Below are 18,800 nucleotides of genomic sequence, written 5' to 3' on the forward strand. Positions count from 1 at the left end.
CTTCTTGTTGAAATACAGTCTCACAGTCTTCCCCGATGCCCAAAAACCTAAAACCAGTGGCTGAACTCACGGTTGCTACATCCTTTTTTTACTTACAGTCTGTGGTTTAGCCTCATCATTTATGTGTAATCTCACTGACAAACCAACAGACTCTTTGGAGGAGGCAATTCTCTTTAATAACTGACAGTTTTAAATCTTACAGTAAAGCGACTTTAAAGGTTAAAACTCAGGTAGCTACACAGTGCAAAATCACTCAGCTGAAATCCTGAAAACATGAAAAACTTCACTTTATTCAAAGCAGTTTTTGCACCGACACAAATTCTATTAAAAAGGGAAAAGACTGAGCAAGAAAACTGTATCAAAACAGCTGGGAAGCATCAGCATCACAACAGATCACAGTGAGCCCTGAGAAGCACCTCTTCATGGGCGTCTGCATAGAGGTCAAAGGTCGTACACTAACAGGGAGTATTGCTTCCGGTATTTCACCCTCATCGCTCCTTCCTTTTTGTCTTTAATTTAAAACTCTAAATTCATAGAAACATAGAAATCTCTCTTTAAATAAAAGCAAATGTTTGAGATTCATTTTTAAATAAAGTCAACAACAAAAACAAAAAAAGAGGAAATGAGGAGGTGTGAATGTTCATAGCCGCCACACAGAGGAGGAGACACACAGGACTGTACATTAGTGTTGCACGTGTAAAGTCACATCAAGAAGACCGCCAAGTCTTCAGAATCCTCTCCTGAGAAGCTCCGCCCCTTCTCCCTTCTCATTGGATGACGCAGAGCTCAGTGCTGGACTGATTGTGAGGCTCCTGCCCCCCCTCAGCGTCTCTAGGACTCCGGCCGTGCTCCTGCGCCGCCCCCTCCTGATCGTACAACCCTGGCGGCTCTAGGCTCTGCCGCAGCTCCATCAGCAGCTCCTTCCCGTCACTCGAAGGCAGGTTTCCAAGGAAGTACTGTGGCGCCAGCTCCACAAGCCTATGAGGAATCACGATAGGCGTCAACAGAGATGCTTAAAGGTGATAATAATCAGCACTAAGTGACAACAGCGTCTCAAAACACGACTCTTTTACGCCCTCATCCTTCACAGGCTGCTCGAGGCAGCTGAGAGCGTTGTGGAGGGTCTGATTTTTAAATTAGATTATAATGTGCTCAGACACTGGGATTAAAAATGTTTTTCACTTTAATAAAGTTGCATGAAGCCACTTTTTTACTACATTGCAGCCAATTTGCAGCTTTAACTCACATCTGTGGGTGGACGTCAGAGGCGATGCGAATGCAGTTGTCGCGGGAGATGGTGAACTCGTGATAGAGGACCCAACTGGGGGGGTCGGGCCGCGGCTGTCGACACAGGTAAGAGGAGAAGGGGTGAAGGTGAGCCACGTGGCGGTGAGTTAGCAGGAGGTAGTTACCGGAGCCGTCCACATCGTGAGCCACCTGAGGAGGAGGAGTCAGTGTTACACAAATTCACCAAGTGGAAGAGCAGAAATATGGGTAAAAATATTTTTAAAATGAGGAGTTTACTTTGAGGAAGAAGCCTGAGATGAGAGCCCGCTTGATGTTCGTGCAGTTGTCTTGGCATCCGAAAGTGGGAGGAGAAACGGGAAGCTCTATCCGCTGCATCACCTCCAGCAGCTGCGCCCTGATCACCACAGCCAATCGCAGGGCGGCGTGACAGAGGAAGTTCGTCGTGCACCAGGCCTCATCCTGATTGTCTGCAGTGATCACACACAGGCCGGCCAGCAATCAGAGGAACCAGCAGAAGCAGTTATTGAATTTCAGGACTTGTACCCAGAAAACAGTGAAAATGTTTTTGGGTTGTTTTTTTCCTTTAGGCTTCAACTTGATTAATGTCAAATACAGCATGGAAACGGGTCCACGGGCTGTTCTGTTAGATTTCTGTTTCATGGAAAAAAGTTGCCTAAAGCTTCTGAAAAATATTGCACCATCACTGCTGAGCACAGTACATCTGTGATGAAGGTTAAGTGTACGTACGCTCCAAGAAGGCATTATATATATTGATGAGAGTCATGTGATCTCCCTCTGTGTGCATCAGAGGCCTCCAGTGTGTGACGGCAGCCTCCTCTCTGCTGGGCTCTGCAGTGACGAAGCAGGAAGGAGCTGCAACAAGAAAACACAAAGATCAGATCAAATGTTCTTTATTAAAAGAGTCAATGTAGAACGAATGTCTCTCATCGGGCTTCACTTCCTGCAATGCTTGCTTACCCGTGAGCATCGCAGCTATCGTGAGCAGCTCGTCGACGCAGTCGTACTCGCAGGCGGCGATCAGGGCTTTCGCCAGCGACGGCTCCAAGGGCAGCTCTGACATTATGATGCCGACCTCCGACAGGTTTCCGTCGTCGTCCAGCGCTGCCAGATAGTCCAGGTCCTCCAGGGCCTGCATCAGGGCCTCAGGGGCTGGGGGGAGGGGCAGAGAGAGGAGGGTATGAGGGTAAATCCAAACTACTACCAGTTTGGACTGTCTCCTTAGCATGGGTACAAACGTGTACCTCCTTCACTGTGTGCTCTGTGGCACAGAGGAGGTTTGCAAAAAGTCACCTGGTCTGTCCAGGAACTTGCACTGCCCCATGTCAGCAATATCCAGCCTCTTCAGCAGCAGCACCAGGTGGCTGAGGTTCTCCTCCATCACACCTGGACAGTGAGCCTCCGCCATCCCCTCTTCATACAGGGACTGGGAGTACAGACGCAGGCACAGGCCTAAAAAGTGAGAGAAGTCACACAGTTAACAGCCATGGTGAAACACTGCAGGTGTTAAAGGTATTTTCTGTAAACTCCTGTTTAAAAATAGTTCAAATCCTCCCAGAATTATCCAAAGCAGCCAGCAGAGTGTGAAGAAAGATACAGAGCTAGGCCTCTCCCTGTCCATGTAATACCAAACTTTACCATAAGATGGCAGCATGCAGTCTGCCGAGAGGAACTGCACTATAACTACATGGACGACCCTGTTTTACACCTCACAGTCACCTAAAGTTAAAACCATTTAATCCCCGCTGTATTCTGCTCATGTTTAATGGTCTTCTTTTACTTCTGTAAAACCATCACTGATACATTTATGCTATCATCTACTGAAAGGTTTTGGAAGTTACCGTTTGTCCCTAAATCCTGCACTGAGCTTATTTTGGGGGATTAGTTAGAAAAGTTAGAATTTGTCGCTCCCTTTGCCTTTAATCAGTTGGTAAAATTACATCTAAACTAAACCTCAGTGAGCTGCTGTCACTAAATCAATTTCAGGCCATTTAAAGTTACCCGGCAGCTGTTCAGCCTGGAGCGACTGTAAAGATGAGCTGTTCTGCTGCCTTAAAATGGTAGATACTGCAATACACCCTATAATCAAGCACTTAGTGACAGTGGAAAGGAAAAACTTCCTTTTAACACGAAGAAGCCTCCAGCAGAATCAGGCTCAGGTAGGGGCTGCGACCAGCTGGGGGTGCAAATATGTGAAACTTAAAATTAGATCAACGGTCACTTCAGACTCTCACCACCAAAGTTGAGAAACCAGCAGGTGACATCATGGCAGCTATGGACATCTTTTATTTACAGTCTATGGGAAATACCAATGGAGTTTTATCTTTCAGTCTTTGAGCTGTGATTAGCTCAGTCAGTGCTTCATAACTCTTCAGCAAACTGTTAACCCTCAGGAAGCATTTGTGTGGGAGTGAAACCTGAACAGATGCGTACCTGGAAGGTGGCTGTTCACCCTCTGAGTGCGCATGTCGGCCTGGTGTTTGCTGATCGTCCTCAGAACCTGAGAGTTTGCTCTTATTTGTGGATTATAAACCTGCCACAGAACATGAATTAAATTCAAGCTCAAAAACAGGCCTGAATATGCGTAAAGCTTATTAAGTGATAATAAAAAAAAGAGTACTTTTACATGAAACATTGCTGTTGATACAAAAACAAACTCACATTTTTTAGTTGGAGCCCCATGTCGATGACGTAGCGAACTCCGGGCAGTGAGAAGGATGCCTCTGCAAGTGCATCGGTGAGGATGACTTTCCTTTTTTTGCCCACACCTCCAGCTCCCAGTGCCGAGCTGTCCTCAGAGCTGCCGTCCTCCCTCAGGGTGGACGCATCAGGGTCGGACTCGTAGATCCGCTGTGTAAGCCCACCCAGTCCGGCATGGAGGGGGAGGAGTCGCAGAGCGCCGAGCTGAGGACTCAAAGCTACACACTCCTTCTCCAGCAGGGCGGCGCACTCTTCTATTTCCTGTTTAACAGAGAGGAGACAGGACATGATCAAATCCACTGTGAGGGTGTGATTCAGGGGACATGTTTTCATCACCAGGCTGAAAAAGCACCAACAGCTGCAGTTCCCCTGATGTCCACTGGGGCTACAGCAGTGAGGCCCCATACTCTCCCGTGTTAAAGTGCCTGACATTAAAGCAGAAATAAACATATACAACCTGATACGTAACCGGTTTTGCCTCCATTGCCGATTTCCTCTTGTTTGCGCTGTTGGTTCCTTTTGGGGCATTTCTCTAAAAATGAAACACCTTCCACAAACAAACAAGCACAAAAAACCCTCACCTAGCTTGTGCTCTGTGAGGTTAAATGATGCTCCTGCCAAAGTTTGATGGTTTTAGCTCTCTGATAGAAGACAAAGAAGTCAAAATGTTCTAAATAAAGAGCACACTTAACAGAGTGAATGTTTTTAGGTGGCCTGCTGTCACCTGCAGCTGTCCTTCTTTTCTAGCGTTGCTTCTCCAAACTGAGGACGAGCTGATTGTCACTTAGTGGCAATTTAAAAAGAACTTGACAGTGTTCCACTCCAGGTAATCCTAACTAAACCACCCTCGAGGGAGACAAGGCCTCAACAGTGAGTGAAGGAGCAGGAGGTGTGGTGATGTTGACACAAAGGGAGTTTAAATGAGAGTCTAAAGTGAAGGTCAATATGTACAGAAAGCACATGAGGGATTTCTGCATATTTGTAGTTTCATTTGAGCTGAGACATCAGACACCTGCAAAGCCCCAGACGCCTCTCAGGCGGAGCTGACCTTATTTCACTGCTCTGCAGGACAAAGGTGGTGAAACTCTACAACTCAGAATAAAGAATGAAGATCGGTTTGGGTAATTTGCTTTGTGTTAAAGTGTAAAAACTAAACACTGTGTTAAAGGAATAAGATCAGGGGTCATTGTACCAACAGGCCCAGGCGTTGTTTACTTTGTTTGAAACAGAGATAGCTCAGTGGGTGGTTCCATGATTGGAAGGTCGGGGGATCGAATCCACCGAACCCTGAGGTACCCCTGAGCAAGGTACCGTCTCTGCACACTGCTCCCCGAGTGCTGGATTGGTGGCTGCCCACTGCTTCACTGAGTGAATGGGTTAAATGCAGAGGACTAATTTCCTACAGACTAATTTCCTATGGCATTAATATAGTGTACATCATTATTAAATCAGTCTTTGGTTTAGTTTTTGTTAAATGAGTCATGCTTTCCTTCATTAGAGGTTGTATTTAAATAATTTTCATGCCTGCTGATGTGGAGATTAATTTTTAAAGATATTCTGTCACAAAAAACCTCGGAGGATCTACTTTCTTCTCCGTGGCCGTTTACTCGTGTACCTGTGCACTGGCCAGAAACACCATCACGTCTCCTTCCTCTCCTCTCCGGTGCAGATCCAGCACCATGTGACATGCGACGGCGGTGGGTTCCTTTCCCGCTGAAAGCTCCCTGTACAGTGTCTCCACCTCCGCGTTCACAGCCTTCCTTTCCACCGCTCCACCCTCTTCCTCCTCCTCCTGGTCTCCATTAGCAGGCTCTGAGGGGAGGTTGTCCAAGGAGAGGTGAGGGACAGAGGGTCCCAGGAAGGTGGCGAGCCGAGGGGCGAGAGTGGGGTGAGTGAGGAGGACCACTCGGAAGTTGTCAGGCCTTTGGCGGCAGACGTCGCACAGCAGGCCAAGCAGCACGTCTGTGGGCACTGTGCGCTCCTGGAGCTCATCCAAGACCACGACGCCGTACTGATGCAGCAGGGGGTCTGACATCATTTCCTCCAGCAACAGCGTGTCGCTGACAAACCTGCGGAGAGGGCATCAAAACAGGACACGTGGATCAATCTCAGAGGAAACTAAAGTGTACAGAGTATAAGAATTGATGGTGAGGCTGTGGGCAGAAGAAAGGCAGAGGAATATTTTCATCCAGAACCAAAGAAATCCAGAGATGCAGAAGTTTAGACTTTAACATGGATCAAATGTTTCATGCAGGTTTGTTTCAGAGACTTTTCAAAGAATAACAAAAAGGAATAATTTGATACTTGCTTCCTTGTTGTGAGTTAAATGAGAACAGGGAACGAGCTGCAGTAGCTCCGTTCAAAGCAATCCTTATTTATCTTTTATCGAGCCTTTATGTAACCACTCTGTTCATCTAACTGAAACGAGCCATTTCAGCTCCCGTCTTTTTAAGACCCCCCTGATTGATCACCTTCTGAAAGCCTGCAGAGGGGCATCATCCAATGCTTATAAGATATACTGCCTGTACCTGCTGGATTAGAGTGTAAACGTGTTATGAAGTGATGGCAGCTGATCTTGAAAGCAGAAGAAAGACAATATCTAGTGTAAATATTGAAGCAAAGATTCAGAGCAGTCTAAGGTTTATCGCAGATTAATTACTTTTACTTACGATTACCTAATTGTTTGATACTGACAACAAGAAGCAGTGCTGCTCTGTTCTATGCACTGTGCCTCATTTTTTAAATAACATTATAATTCACAATAAAAAGCATTTATCTTAAAAATATATTGTATCTAAAAGGTACAAGAGACAGAGTAAAGGAGAAATTTCAGAGTAATCTGAATACTTTTTATTTGCCACTACAGAAATGAAATTACTTTGAAAACAGCGTAAGATTTCAAAAGGATCTAACCTGAGCATGGTGTCAGGCGTGCAGCCGTCATCGTTGGGCACTCTGTAGCCGACCTCCAGACCCAGGCTGAGGTCCATCTCATCGGCCACGCGCAGGGCCAGACTCACCGCCGCCACCGAGTGAGGCTGCGAGCAGCACACGAGGCCATGAGAGAACTCGTAGGAGAGCGCGTACTCCACGCACCACTGAGGAACCTGCAGTGAGCACATGGGAGGACAGAGGTCACACAATGTTTTTAGACTTAATAAAGTTCTTCAAAGCCTATAATTCACACTATACTTGCGCAACATCATGAGCTTTTGGATGGACTGCTGTCATTTGGCTGTAAGCATTCAAATTCTGAGTGCTGCTTGTGATTGGTTCTCTTGCCCTCGTCTGCTAGTCAAGTCTGCTCACTGAGCCTGCCATGGCTGCGACCAGACAACCACCGCCATGCTGCATGACCTCAGACACCACAAGAAACCAGTGCACAAGTCCCAAAACCTGCACATGACCTACGTTTAGTCATCTTCAAAAGGTGCAGAAACCAGTGGGTGACATCACCATGGCTACATCCATCCCTTATTAACAGCAATAAATAAACTGCCAACAAGTGTCATCCACGCATTACCAAAGAGAACAAGCTGGGCCTTAAATGGAGCTTAAATCCATATTTAATCAAAGCTTTCATTTGATCTTAAGAGGAGGAGGGGGAAGCTGATGGGGACCCAAACTAAGAATAAAGAATTAAATACAAAATAAGCAAAATATTCAGACCCAGAATAGACAAAAATGTACCCTTATGACACGTTTTTGTTCTTCTAAATTAAACCTTGAAGAGGAAATCAGGACTCATCAACACTGAGTAAAAACAGAAGAAATTACTGACATACAGCGAGCGCACTGAGGGGCAAAGGTCAAAGTGATAACAGATATGTGACCCAGATTCAGGTTAATAAACAGACAGCGCAGATAAAGGCTGTAACACAAAAAGAAAGACAAAGTGAAGGTATCACAGAAAACAGCCGATCAACAGAGACCGAAGCAACGAGCACATAAAGACTCACAAGGAGGAGGAGGAGGTGGTGCTGGAAATGAGATCTGTGGGTGTTTCAGGACTAAATGAGCGTTCAGGTTACAGCACAGCACTGTGAATCTATCACATTGGTTTAATGGTGTCATTCATTAGCCTGTGGGTGGATGTAACTATGGAGCAGGCATATAGATAACCAGATTGTCCCTGAGAGACAGACCCAGCACAGAAACCACCTCCAGGCCTGCAGTTCCTCTGATGTCCACTTGAGGCTGGCTCCACACACGAGTCATGTTAAAAGACCGGGTGTCAGACTGGACACATACAGCTCAGTCTGATCTTAAATGAGTGAGACCAGTAAAACCACCGTAAAGCACACAGGCTTCTAAACCAGCAAAACTCAAAACACAGTTTGAATTTACAAAGAAAAGACCAAAAATCAAGCCAAGTGTAAGATAAAGAGGGATTATTTTGATGCAAGTCATGCAAAGCGTCTCTAGTAGAGTCCAAGAATGAAAATATGGATTAGGAAATTTTCTAAATGGGAGCAACTGGGAGGCAGTCACAGATCTGACTGGCTTTGTTACATTTTCGAAAAAAACAAAACAAAAAACGTTTTCCTGCCTGTGGTTACCTGCGTGCTTTTCCCAGACCCACTGGGCGCGCTCAGTAGGACCATGTTGTGGCTCTCGAGGTGCTCCAGCAGACTCTGCCTGAGTCGCCACACTGGAAAGCGCTGCCTCTCCTCCAGCAGGGCATAGTATCGCGAAGAAAAGGGCAAACCATCATAAGGGTTCACCTCCAGGTCTCCCAGTCCTTCATCCTCACCGCCTCGACTTCCTCCATCTTCTTCATCGTCCAGATCCCCGCTTAAGAGGGAAGACACGGACAGTGAGTCCAGAGCTGTGGAGGGCCGAAGTTGGGAGGCAGAGGCAGTGGATGGCTTTGCTGCCATCGGTGATGACATCATCAGCAGGTTATCTGAGATTCCTTAGATTACCTGCAGAGAGAAAAAAAAACAACTAAAAGGTCACAACGAGCAAAGTTCACCAATTCCTGCAAAACCAGAGAGGAAGAGTCTGAGGGCCCAGACTACTTCCTGAGACTTCACAGGAACCATCATGTTTGGTATGTAGCTGAGGAATGTGCGTCTCCGCCCAGACGCCACCGTGGTCATCAGACAGCTGCAGCACACACCCGCTGGGTGCCTGCTGCTCGGCTCACTTATTAATGTGTGAGGAAGCCAGAGAAGCAGATAAAAGCACAAGAAGAGGGAAAACACTGAGGTAGGGATGTGCAGCGAGAGTTCAATTTTTGATCTATTTTTAGATCATGATCATGCCTAATTTCTCCAGCGGTCCTCAGGGTTTGACTCAGTTCAGTGGGAACTGCGAGGTGTCTTTATGTAAACAGCAAAAAGTACTCTGCATGGCCAAAAACATCCAAACACACACAAAGCAAAACCAAAACCAGCAGGTGGAAGTTAAACAGATGACAGAGGCCGTCTACAGATTTTGCTTCATGTGCCACACCCTCCTCCACCTCCCTTTCCCTCCTGCTGACCTGTGCCCCTCCCTGAGAGTCTCCTTTTTGTGTTTGTGTGGTTTCAGGTGTGCCGGAGTCAGACCAGAAGCACACCGGATGACAGCAGCTCCATAATCAAATACTCAGCCCTGCCAAATGTGCCGGCGCCAAGCCAAATTTATCCACCTGTGCTGCTTTTCAGCACTCGGCCTTTGTTGCTGGTTTCCCAACATTCATCCTTTTCTATGTCTTCTTTACAGTCTCCAGATATGCTGCTAATAAGCCTCCCTTCCCACTCCACACTAACCCCCCTAATCCTGCTCCCATCTATCCAGACAGCACATCAATAGATTTTATTTAAGCCTCTCTGCAGCTTGAGGACATGTTTTTTGATATGTACTGTATTATTAATTATCATTAAAAACTCCTCGATTGTGTTACGGTGACAAAAACTACTCAGACCGCCTGGATACTCCTGCTCAGTAGCCCACCCACTTCTGTTTACAAGGAGCAACCAATCAGAAGAGGACTGTATAAGATGAAGGAGGATTATTTTTTAATTTGAAGCATGCTAAGCTACTCATATGCTCAATACATAGCTTGAAATGAGCAGAATGGATCTGTTTTTAATGAAAGATGAGAAACAGAAGCAGGTCGTTCATGTCGATGGCTGCTTCCTTGCTCTATTCAGCTACTGAAAACTGTTGGGTTGGATGTGGCTGGGCTGAACCCATCATATCAGCCTCTGGCAGAGGGGATATTCCTAACATGCCATCTCAGTCACACAGAAGCTCCACCCACTTCTGCCAATAATTAAAGAGAGAAAAGCTAAATAAGACCATTATATAATAAAGAAGGTTTATTTTGAAGTGTGACTCATGCAAAGCTATTCAGTTCAGTCCAGAAATAAAAAGTTTGGAGCAGAATAAGTGGAGGGGATTATCTAATATGAATCACTCATGGGTGGAGCCACCACCAGGTTCAGGTGTTAATGAAAACCACTGATTAGATTTGGATGACAAACAAAAGACCTTCTCTTGTGACTCTACAGCAGAGACAGTGGAGTCTCTGTTTAGGAGAAACTCGGGTTTAAAAACGGTCTCTGAGAAATAAGCCTGTATCAGGGTGATGTGGCACCGTTCTGACCCTTAACCTTAATAAGCCTGACGAGTCTATTTAAGCAGACTAATGTCACAGCAGTCAGCCGCCCGCTCCTCTTTTCTTATCTCTGAGAGCCATTTTAATGCCAACGGGTCACCTGACTTGGCCGAGAGGAGGGAGGAAAGCCAGCACAGCAACGAGCCATCACAGGTACGCCTTCTTACCTGAGAGACATACCGGTCGACAGGTGAAGAAGCCCCGCTGAACCAGCCCGCCCTCCGCTCCTCCTGTTGTTGTTGCTGTCGGTTCAGAAAAAAAGCCGGCTTCACGTACCGGACAACAGCGAGACAGAGACCGGGACAGACATCCGCTCACCGGCCCTCTCCGTGAATCTTCCCCGGGCCCGCTGATCTCTTCACTGCTGACAAAGATAAAGACGGAGGAGGAGGCGTCTGCGTTAGCTGCCAGCCGCCATGTTGGCACGTCGAGCTGTCAAAGCTCGTGTTACTTTGAGGAAACCTCGGAGAGTTCAGAGCGTGACAGAGAGGCGTTCACGGAACAAGTTCGACATTTTTACTTGAGTAAAGACAGCCCAGTTAATATTTTCTTCCATTTTCCCCTCCCACATTCCCTTTATTTGTTTTTTTACTTATGAAGAAATTAAAATTATGTGTATTATTTGGACATCAAGGTCAGCAGTTCTGTGGCGCGACAACGAGACATAACCACGGTAATACGAGAAGAATTAAGATTGTTAAAAACAAATGAATAAAATAAAATACAAAAAGGGTACAATATCACACAAAAATGAATAAATATTTAAATAAATCAAAACTTTTTGCCTGTCTCCTTTGGATCTTTAGACATCAGAATTGTTGCCTGAAGGCAACAATTCATCATGGCCTTGCCATATTGGTCAGTTTGACTGACCTTTATTATAATTCTATATTTATTTAATTTGATTTTCGGTTGTTACAGACATGACTGGGGGATAGGACAGGGAGAAAGAATGAAAGAAAGAGAGGGAGAGAAAGAAAAATAGAGGGGAGAAGAGATGGTGAGGAAGGGGGGAAGAAAAAAAAAGAAAAACAAACAAAACACCTGGATCACCTGTATGGAGATAAGAGAAAACAGAAGAGAAAACAAACAAGAAAGAGCAACATAATAAATACAACATCATCACAATAAACTAGCTAACGGTAGATACTAAATATTACATGTTATTGTGCAGTACGCAAGATCGAGAGCGCACAATGTGCTTTGAGGTAGCAGCCAAGAAAGGTGTAGTTTGTGTCTGTGAACACCCGTGTGTACACCTGTGTGCACACCTGTGTGGATCAGCATGCTTGTATTCAAAAGGTTTCTCCATGTAACGATCTGCTAGGGAGTGTGGGGAGCCATAGCCCCGCCCCTCAGGGCATGAAGCAGGTATGGAGGAGATTCAGGCCCCAGAATACGAATGAATGTTAGTTTTGATGTTTGATGAGTAAGCTTTAAAAAAATTCTTTATGTAATTTTATACTCATGTGTCTGTATTTCATATATTTCTGTATTTTCATAATTAATAGTTTAGATTGATTTATTTCAGTATGTATACACTGATTGTTATCTGTTTTAAATATATTTTAACAATAATTTGTTTAATTCTGTATTTTTTGTGTTGATTATTTATGAAGATTTATTTTTAAATATTTATTTCTTCATTTATTATGGCATGATGCAAGTATTTATTCCTGTATCTGTATTTTAAAATTTGCTGTACTACACTGATATTTATCTAATATAAAGTATATCTATAGCCACATCCAGTAAGCAGTTTAATTAACTAATTTATTTATATTTTTGCACATATGTATTCCTGTATTTTTATATTTATTTCTAAATCTTTATATTTCATTAATGAAATTTATAAATCTATATTTCTCATTTTTATAAATATATTTGGATATTTATGTATGTCTACATTTATTTAGGTTCCTCCACCTTCCTTTCTGTATTCATATATTAGTATTTACTTTAAACCACATGTTTTTTCAGTCATTTGGTCACAGGGCAGCTTTAAGGAGCCAAAATGAGTATATTTTATCAAAATAAATGTGCAATCTTACCATAATTTTTGACAAAAGTGATAGTGACAGGAATATTTATCTGTTGGTGTGTGTGTGTTCTTTTAACCTCCCTCAAATCTGGAAAACTTTCACATTTAAAGTAGTGTTTGTAATTGCCATCTGGAAATTTTAATTGATACATTCCCCAGCAGAGGGCAGTGTTTTACCAGTGGCTGTGTTTAAAGGTTTCGTCAGCTGATTCCTCTTCAACATGACACACAAAAACAAAAGTTGTAAAATTATTCCAGGCCCCAAAAGTACAAAAAGTACTTGATCCTGATATGTAGGTGCCAAAATATGATGAAGAATGACATGCCAAAAATGTATTTGTACAAAAATATGTGGATTTGACATTTCAGGGTGAGCTGTCATGAAAGCTAGACTGTTTTTATCTGTTGACCAACTCATAACTTAAAAATACATAAAGGCCTCAAACATCCTTTTAGTGTTTCCATGACTGCATGACTACAGTGATAAAAACAGCAGCTGAGACGGTTAAAGTCATAGAATTTAGCTTCATTTTATTTGTCACATACAGTTTGAAGCTGTGGAGAGACGGCTTCGTTTCAGGTGTGAAAACACAAAAGTCATATGACACCACAGACCAAAGTCCACCTGAGGGCTCACGTGATTCCTTTGCCATCAATATCATTCACTAAATCCTGATAAGCAGGTTCAGAGATCAGCGACGTGCTGCCACAGTCACCTGACCTGAAAACTGTTTAATGTCCACTCAGGTGTAGTAAGTCATGCCATTCTTCCTCGCCACGCTCACAGACTGGATTGTCTCTCTCAGTCTGTCCTCCCAGTCTTCGCACCAGTTCTGGCACCGCTCCAGCTCCTGATAACGGGTCGGCAGCTTTTCCAAAGCCAGCACCGCCTCTGGAAGGTCAAAGGTCAAAGCTGCCTTCTCCACTGCTGCCTGAAACTTGGCCGGAGAAGCAGTTGCAATGTAACATCTGTAATGAGAGAAAAGTGGACTTAACACGCAGATGTCACATGCCTCCCAGCAGGTTATTACTACTGCTAACTAACTTTATTAGAGCAACTCAGTGAACTATCAGCTGATTATTATCTGTCACAGAATAAAATATCTGCAGAGGAGAGCCTCAAGAACAGCGGGAGCACAGGTGATATGACTGAATATTTAAACTTGGCATGTCTGACCTGTTGAGCTGGGCACTGTGAGGACAGTGGTAGTGATGCCAAACTGCCACAGCTGTGTGAGGACACAGCACATACTGGTTCTCCTCCCAGCAGCTCTTCATGGTCTCCAGGATCCCCTCGTCCGTCACTGTCCCCGTCGACAGAACCTGTGACAGCTAAAAAGGAAAAAATCAGATTAGAAGCTCAGAGGAGAAGCACTGGCGTGAACCAGCTAGGTGGCGGGTACCAGTCTGCGGTGGTTTTCAGGCAGCAAGTGTCGGCGCGAGCGCTGAAACCCCTCCATCATCGTCTTCACTTTGGCACCGTCTCTGCCCAGCAGCAGCCAGAACACTCGCTCCATGTTGTATGGGTCCTGCAGGAGACAAATAAACCAGAGACATGTCACCTGTGTTACCACCCACCTGTCAGTCAAAGAGGCCACGCCTCTAATAATGGAAACTTTAAGCATTTATACAATTTAAACAGGTGAGACCAGGTGAGATTTACCCCTGTGCAGCTGATATAAAGGAGGAAATCTGCTGTAAAGTTGGACATTTTAACTGACTGTCAGAGCTTCAAGTGAACATCAGAGGAACTGCACTGTAATAAAATGCTTAAGCCATCAGGCTGTCTGAGGACTGGAGGAAATAGATACACTCTGCACACATGAGCAGGTGTAGTGTCTCTACCTGGATGTCTATAGCCGGGGCCAACGTCTGTGTGACATTAGCCGCCATGGAAAAGTCACCGCTGGTTACCATCCTGTGCACAATGTCATTGGAATTCACCATGGCAACCAGTTTCAAGGGGAGTCCCATCTGCTTTACGATGAGGCCGGCTGACCAAAAAGAAAAGAGACAGGAACAGCTTTTATAAGGAGGCACTAGTGTAAGGACAGAGAGACAGACACACAGAAAAAAAGAGGACCAAAACGACAAGATTATTACAGCTGTTCATAGATTCTAAGAGTATATGATTTAACTTTAATACAGAAAAAGAAAGAGAAAGAAAAGAAGGGTCTGGAGAGAACTGAGCAAAATCACAGAACTACTTGGTTAGTGTTAGAAAAAGACTTTTCAGAGTCTTACTGGCAGCTGTGGTGACACTTTTCTTCTTAACACTCAACAAAATATATGTGCTGCAGACAGGAAACATACTGACTAATGGAAACCATCAGTTTCAAAATAAGAGAGAAAGATTTTTTGGTGACTATTTCAAATTTTTCCATGGGACCTTGCAGATCTATGTGGCCCATCCACTGGGTGTGCACCTGCGCGCTTGACCTCAGGTCCCAGTAATTCTGTACAAAGCAAAGTGATGTGCTCGCTTGGTCTTTTCTTCATAGACGTCTTTGGATCATACTTAGTCTACTTAGGACGTAGGATAAACTTTCCCCAGGACCAAACAGAGTGTCTGCAGTGATCAGGACATTGCAAAGGTCTGCTGCATTGAAGAGAGCTGAGCTTCTGTTTTGATAGAAAAGTTGATCCATGAAGTTCAAGCTCAAACATCACTAAGCTCCTCCTCCTTTTCTGACTGATGGTAGCGTTAGGAGAATCCACGGTCTGTGATATAGTATCTGCAGATAAATCCATTTCTTTCTGCATCATCAGGTAAATTTGCATCAATTTACCTCATTTCATGGGTATGAAATCGAACTGTGGAAAAACTTCACACTTTAAGAAACAGGACAAGGAGCTTAGAGAGGAGTCGATGCTCCTCCACATCAAAAGAGTCAGTGAAGGTGGTGCAGCATCCGACCAGGATGCCTCCTGAACACCTAGATGTGGCGTTGTGGGAACGTGCGACTGGGAAGAGCTCGGGATGGATTGTAACGATAAAGAAAAACATTATTTGTGTCATATTTGGAAAATTCTTGATGTTTCCTGGATGCTGAGGACACTGACCTGCAGCCAGGACCCAGATAAGCGGATGTTATTTTTGACAAAATAATAAATAAAACTGAGTAACTGAAATCTCCCTTTTTAAATAAAAATGGTTTTTAAAAAAGTAATGCTGGTGATTTTACTTTGGCTCTCAGATCAGTCTGACCAAGATTTCTCACATGGATGAGAAATCTTACATTATCAACCCACCTGCGATGTTTCCTGCCCCTCCCGTGGGAACCACCACCTCTAGCTCCGGCAGCGCTGCGCCCACATCGTCCTGCTTCACCCCACTGAGCTCCAAGTAGGCGTAGACGAAGTGGGCGAGCTGGATCATGACCCTGGACCAGTTCACTGAGTTGAGGCTCATAAGGCCGTGAGACTTAACAAGCTCCTGGTCGGCAAACAGGCGGCGCAGTGGCTGGTCTATGTCATCAGAGCTGCCGTCGGCTACAGACGGAGTGAGATTGATTCAGAGAAACTTTATAACCATAAAAAACGTGGCTGTTTGAGCTTCTCTGCGTGTACCTGCAAAAACATGGACGTTATCCTTCAAGCAAGAGATCATGTGCTTCTCTTGCACTGGAGTGATGCGTCCACGGGGGTAAACCACCACCATGTCCAGCCCAGGGAGACCTTTGGCGCTCTGGATGGCCGAGCCGCCGGTGTCCCCAGACGTACCTGAGGATGACATTTATGCCAGTTTTTCACCTGCATCTAGTTCTCTGGTTTTAACCCATAATAAAAACATGTTTCCCTCTCACCTACGAGAACAGTCGCCCTGCGGTTCTCTTTTTGCAGGAAGTAGTTTAGGAAGCGTACAGTGCAGGTCATAGCCAGGTCCTTAAAGGCCAGGGTGTCTCCATGGAAGAGCTCCAGGACAGACAGACCCCCCTTCAGCCGGGCAATTCGAACTACCTCCGGCACAGAGAAGCCAGACAGGGCTTCACCCACGAGAACTGGGAGAGAGAAACACGGGAAACAGGACTCACTGATTATCTGATCAGTTCTACCTGCATGCAACGGTGAATTTTTCCCCCCAGCTCACCTTCCAGGTGGTCTCTGGGGATCAGCTGAGGAGGGATGAACAGTGAAGCAACCTCCATCACTACTTTGGTGTAGGACAGCCCCTTCCAGCTCCTCAGGGTGTCGGGGCTCAGCAGAGGCAAACTCTCCGGCATGAACATCCCTCCATCTGGGGCATAGCCCGAAAACAGCACCTCCCGGAAGTCCCAGCCCCTGACCCCCCCACGAGTACTGCAGTACTGCATCCTACACGCCTGTGAAGGAAGGTAACAGTCATCATATCCTGGTCTGAGTTCTGTGACATCATTCTGCATCATCTGCCAGGGCGCACTTCTCTGAAACTATGTGTGTGTGTTTTTCTGTAAAGCAAAAATTTATAAGAAAAGCTTGAATTTAAGCCACACTTTTTGTTGTTATCGGTACAGGTTCATCAGCAGTCTTGACACAGACAATACCAACATGTGAATGGGTGAAAGTTTTGACTGCCATTGTACACATCCTTGGAAAGCAGGACTAAAACGCTAAGAGTAAATGTGCATGTGTAAAACAAATCAGCTTTGTCTGTGGCGACACAGAATAAACAGATTTTAGAGTAAACACAAACATGTTGTGACCTTTATGAGTTATATTAAGCAGTAAATGAGCACTTTAAATTTTACTTATTATTATTTTGTGGCAGATATTGTTCCTACAAAGAAAGCCCATTTCACACTGCCAACTATAAAACACACACTTACCGCTCCGCACTGAGCAGAACTGCTGCAGTCCTTTTTTCATAATTCAGAAGAACTAACTCACAGAGTTGCTTTTTAACCAAAGCTTTCTAAACCTCGAGGCATGGCTCTACTAACCAGGAAGAAAAAAACCTGGACTTTGGAACAACCGTCCTGAAACCAGGACACACTTACTTAATATAAAGTCAGTCTAACTAAGATTTTCCCAGGTTTTCACACACATCCATGTCAGCAATATTTTCTGAATTCACTGAAAATAAAACACAGTGAATAACCGTCACATGATTCTAACATAAGCTTTGGTTCTCATTATTTTGATTGTGTTACATAAAATCTAACTGTTCTATCACGTGAACAGTGTGAAGCACCAAAACACCCACCTGTTAACCGTGCACTAACAGTGATTTTAATAAAATGCGGCAAATAAATCAGAGCCATCAGACACATGAAATTAATCTGGTACTATAACTATTATCAATCTTGAAGCTCAAGTTATCCTTCTTTTGAAAGTCTGCCGTTTTAAATTTGTTTTAAAACTTTTTTTTTTTTTTACCACTAATTTGAGTTTTTTTTAAGGTAAATTATTCTGAATCAGTTTTGGTGATGCAACTGTTTTTAAATTAACCCTTTCGGCAGCAGCAGGTTTAAGTGAACCTCTACAAGAGTTTAGGTGATTTTTGAACAGGGCAGCCTCCTGTGATCAGGTAAGAACACAGGTGCGGGTAACACCACACCTCCTGAGGCCAAAGAAATTAGATTAAGTGAATATTTGTAAACAAAAGCGGTAACTTCATGTCAGCTAACATTTGTTTATCCTCTGCAGGGTTTTCTAATCTGTTTATACCTATATTAATATGCTGAGTGGGGTGCTCCTAAAGCAGTTTTCACATGACTAAGGTTGCATTCACCACAAGCCAAAATAGAAAAAGCAATCAGGACTTCATAAATAAAAATCAGTTTAACATAGTGAATTCTCATCAAACATGCAGTGTGTGCGGTTCTGTGTTCACTAAAATAGGCAGTCATTAATTTTAAGCGTTAGTTTTTGCTTTTAAAGCCGCTAAAACTAGCCAAGTTACCTTCAGTCTCCAGGGTTCCGAAGAAACGATGGGAGAAGTGAGAAGTGGCCGTTAGCTTAACGTTTTTTACGGAGCAGGGGAGGGAAACCGGTGCGTGTATGCAAAAACATCTTACTCTTCTTTCTTAGTGTCCCTCTTTTGCTCAACTGAAAAAAAAAACCCTACTTTAAACACATCTAATAGTGAAGAAATGTGAACTTTGTGTGAAGCTTATTTATCCATAAGCAGCATTTTCATCAGCGAACTGAGCTCATTATTGCCCCCTGCGGTGGGAGGATGGAACAGCACCCGCTGGTGTTCAGTAT

The 18,800-nt window shown here is 44.4% G+C and overlaps 2 protein-coding genes across 3 annotated transcripts; both read right to left on the reverse strand.

The window, feature by feature from the left end:
• Positions 1 to 141: 141 nt before the first annotated feature.
• Positions 142 to 11,063, reverse strand: LOC146570411 (ATP-dependent RNA helicase homolog DQX1-like). Its single transcript, XM_085278827.1, has 12 exons — positions 10,741 to 11,063; positions 8,526 to 8,891; positions 6,880 to 7,073; positions 5,582 to 6,035; positions 3,928 to 4,227; positions 3,700 to 3,799; positions 2,560 to 2,718; positions 2,227 to 2,418; positions 1,996 to 2,121; positions 1,525 to 1,715; positions 1,247 to 1,437; positions 142 to 978 (listed from the first exon to the last, which is right to left on the reverse strand). The coding sequence occupies exons 2-12, from the start codon at positions 8,859 to 8,861 to the stop codon at positions 768 to 770; spliced, it is 2,454 nt and encodes an 817-aa protein (XP_085134953.1). The 5' UTR covers positions 8,862 to 8,891; positions 10,741 to 11,063; the 3' UTR covers positions 142 to 767.
• A 2,062-nt stretch (positions 11,064 to 13,125) lies between these two features.
• LOC146570412 (threonine synthase-like 2) lies at positions 13,126 to 18,755 on the reverse strand. 2 transcript variants are annotated; one of them, XM_085278829.1, is made up of 9 exons: positions 18,496 to 18,755; positions 16,705 to 16,936; positions 16,421 to 16,615; positions 16,185 to 16,337; positions 15,867 to 16,106; positions 14,460 to 14,608; positions 14,018 to 14,143; positions 13,792 to 13,946; positions 13,126 to 13,583 (listed from the first exon to the last, which is right to left on the reverse strand). In XM_085278829.1, the coding sequence occupies exons 2-9, from the start codon at positions 16,925 to 16,927 to the stop codon at positions 13,358 to 13,360; spliced, it is 1,467 nt and encodes a 488-aa protein (XP_085134955.1). In that variant the 5' UTR covers positions 16,928 to 16,936; positions 18,496 to 18,755; the 3' UTR covers positions 13,126 to 13,357. The 2 variants fall into 2 exon arrangements, with proteins under 2 accessions (XP_085134955.1, XP_085134957.1); XM_085278831.1 differs by lacking the exon at positions 18,496 to 18,755 and adding an exon at positions 17,420 to 17,559.
• Between the last annotated feature and the right edge of the window lie 45 nt (positions 18,756 to 18,800).

The sequence above is a fragment of the Mchenga conophoros genome, linkage group LG7 (assembly GCF_057382185.1).
Source record: "Mchenga conophoros isolate Kocher_MC1m ecotype Shallow Benthic linkage group LG7, M_conophoros_male_GT1.1, whole genome shotgun sequence".
NCBI lineage: Eukaryota > Metazoa > Chordata > Actinopteri > Cichliformes > Cichlidae > Mchenga > Mchenga conophoros.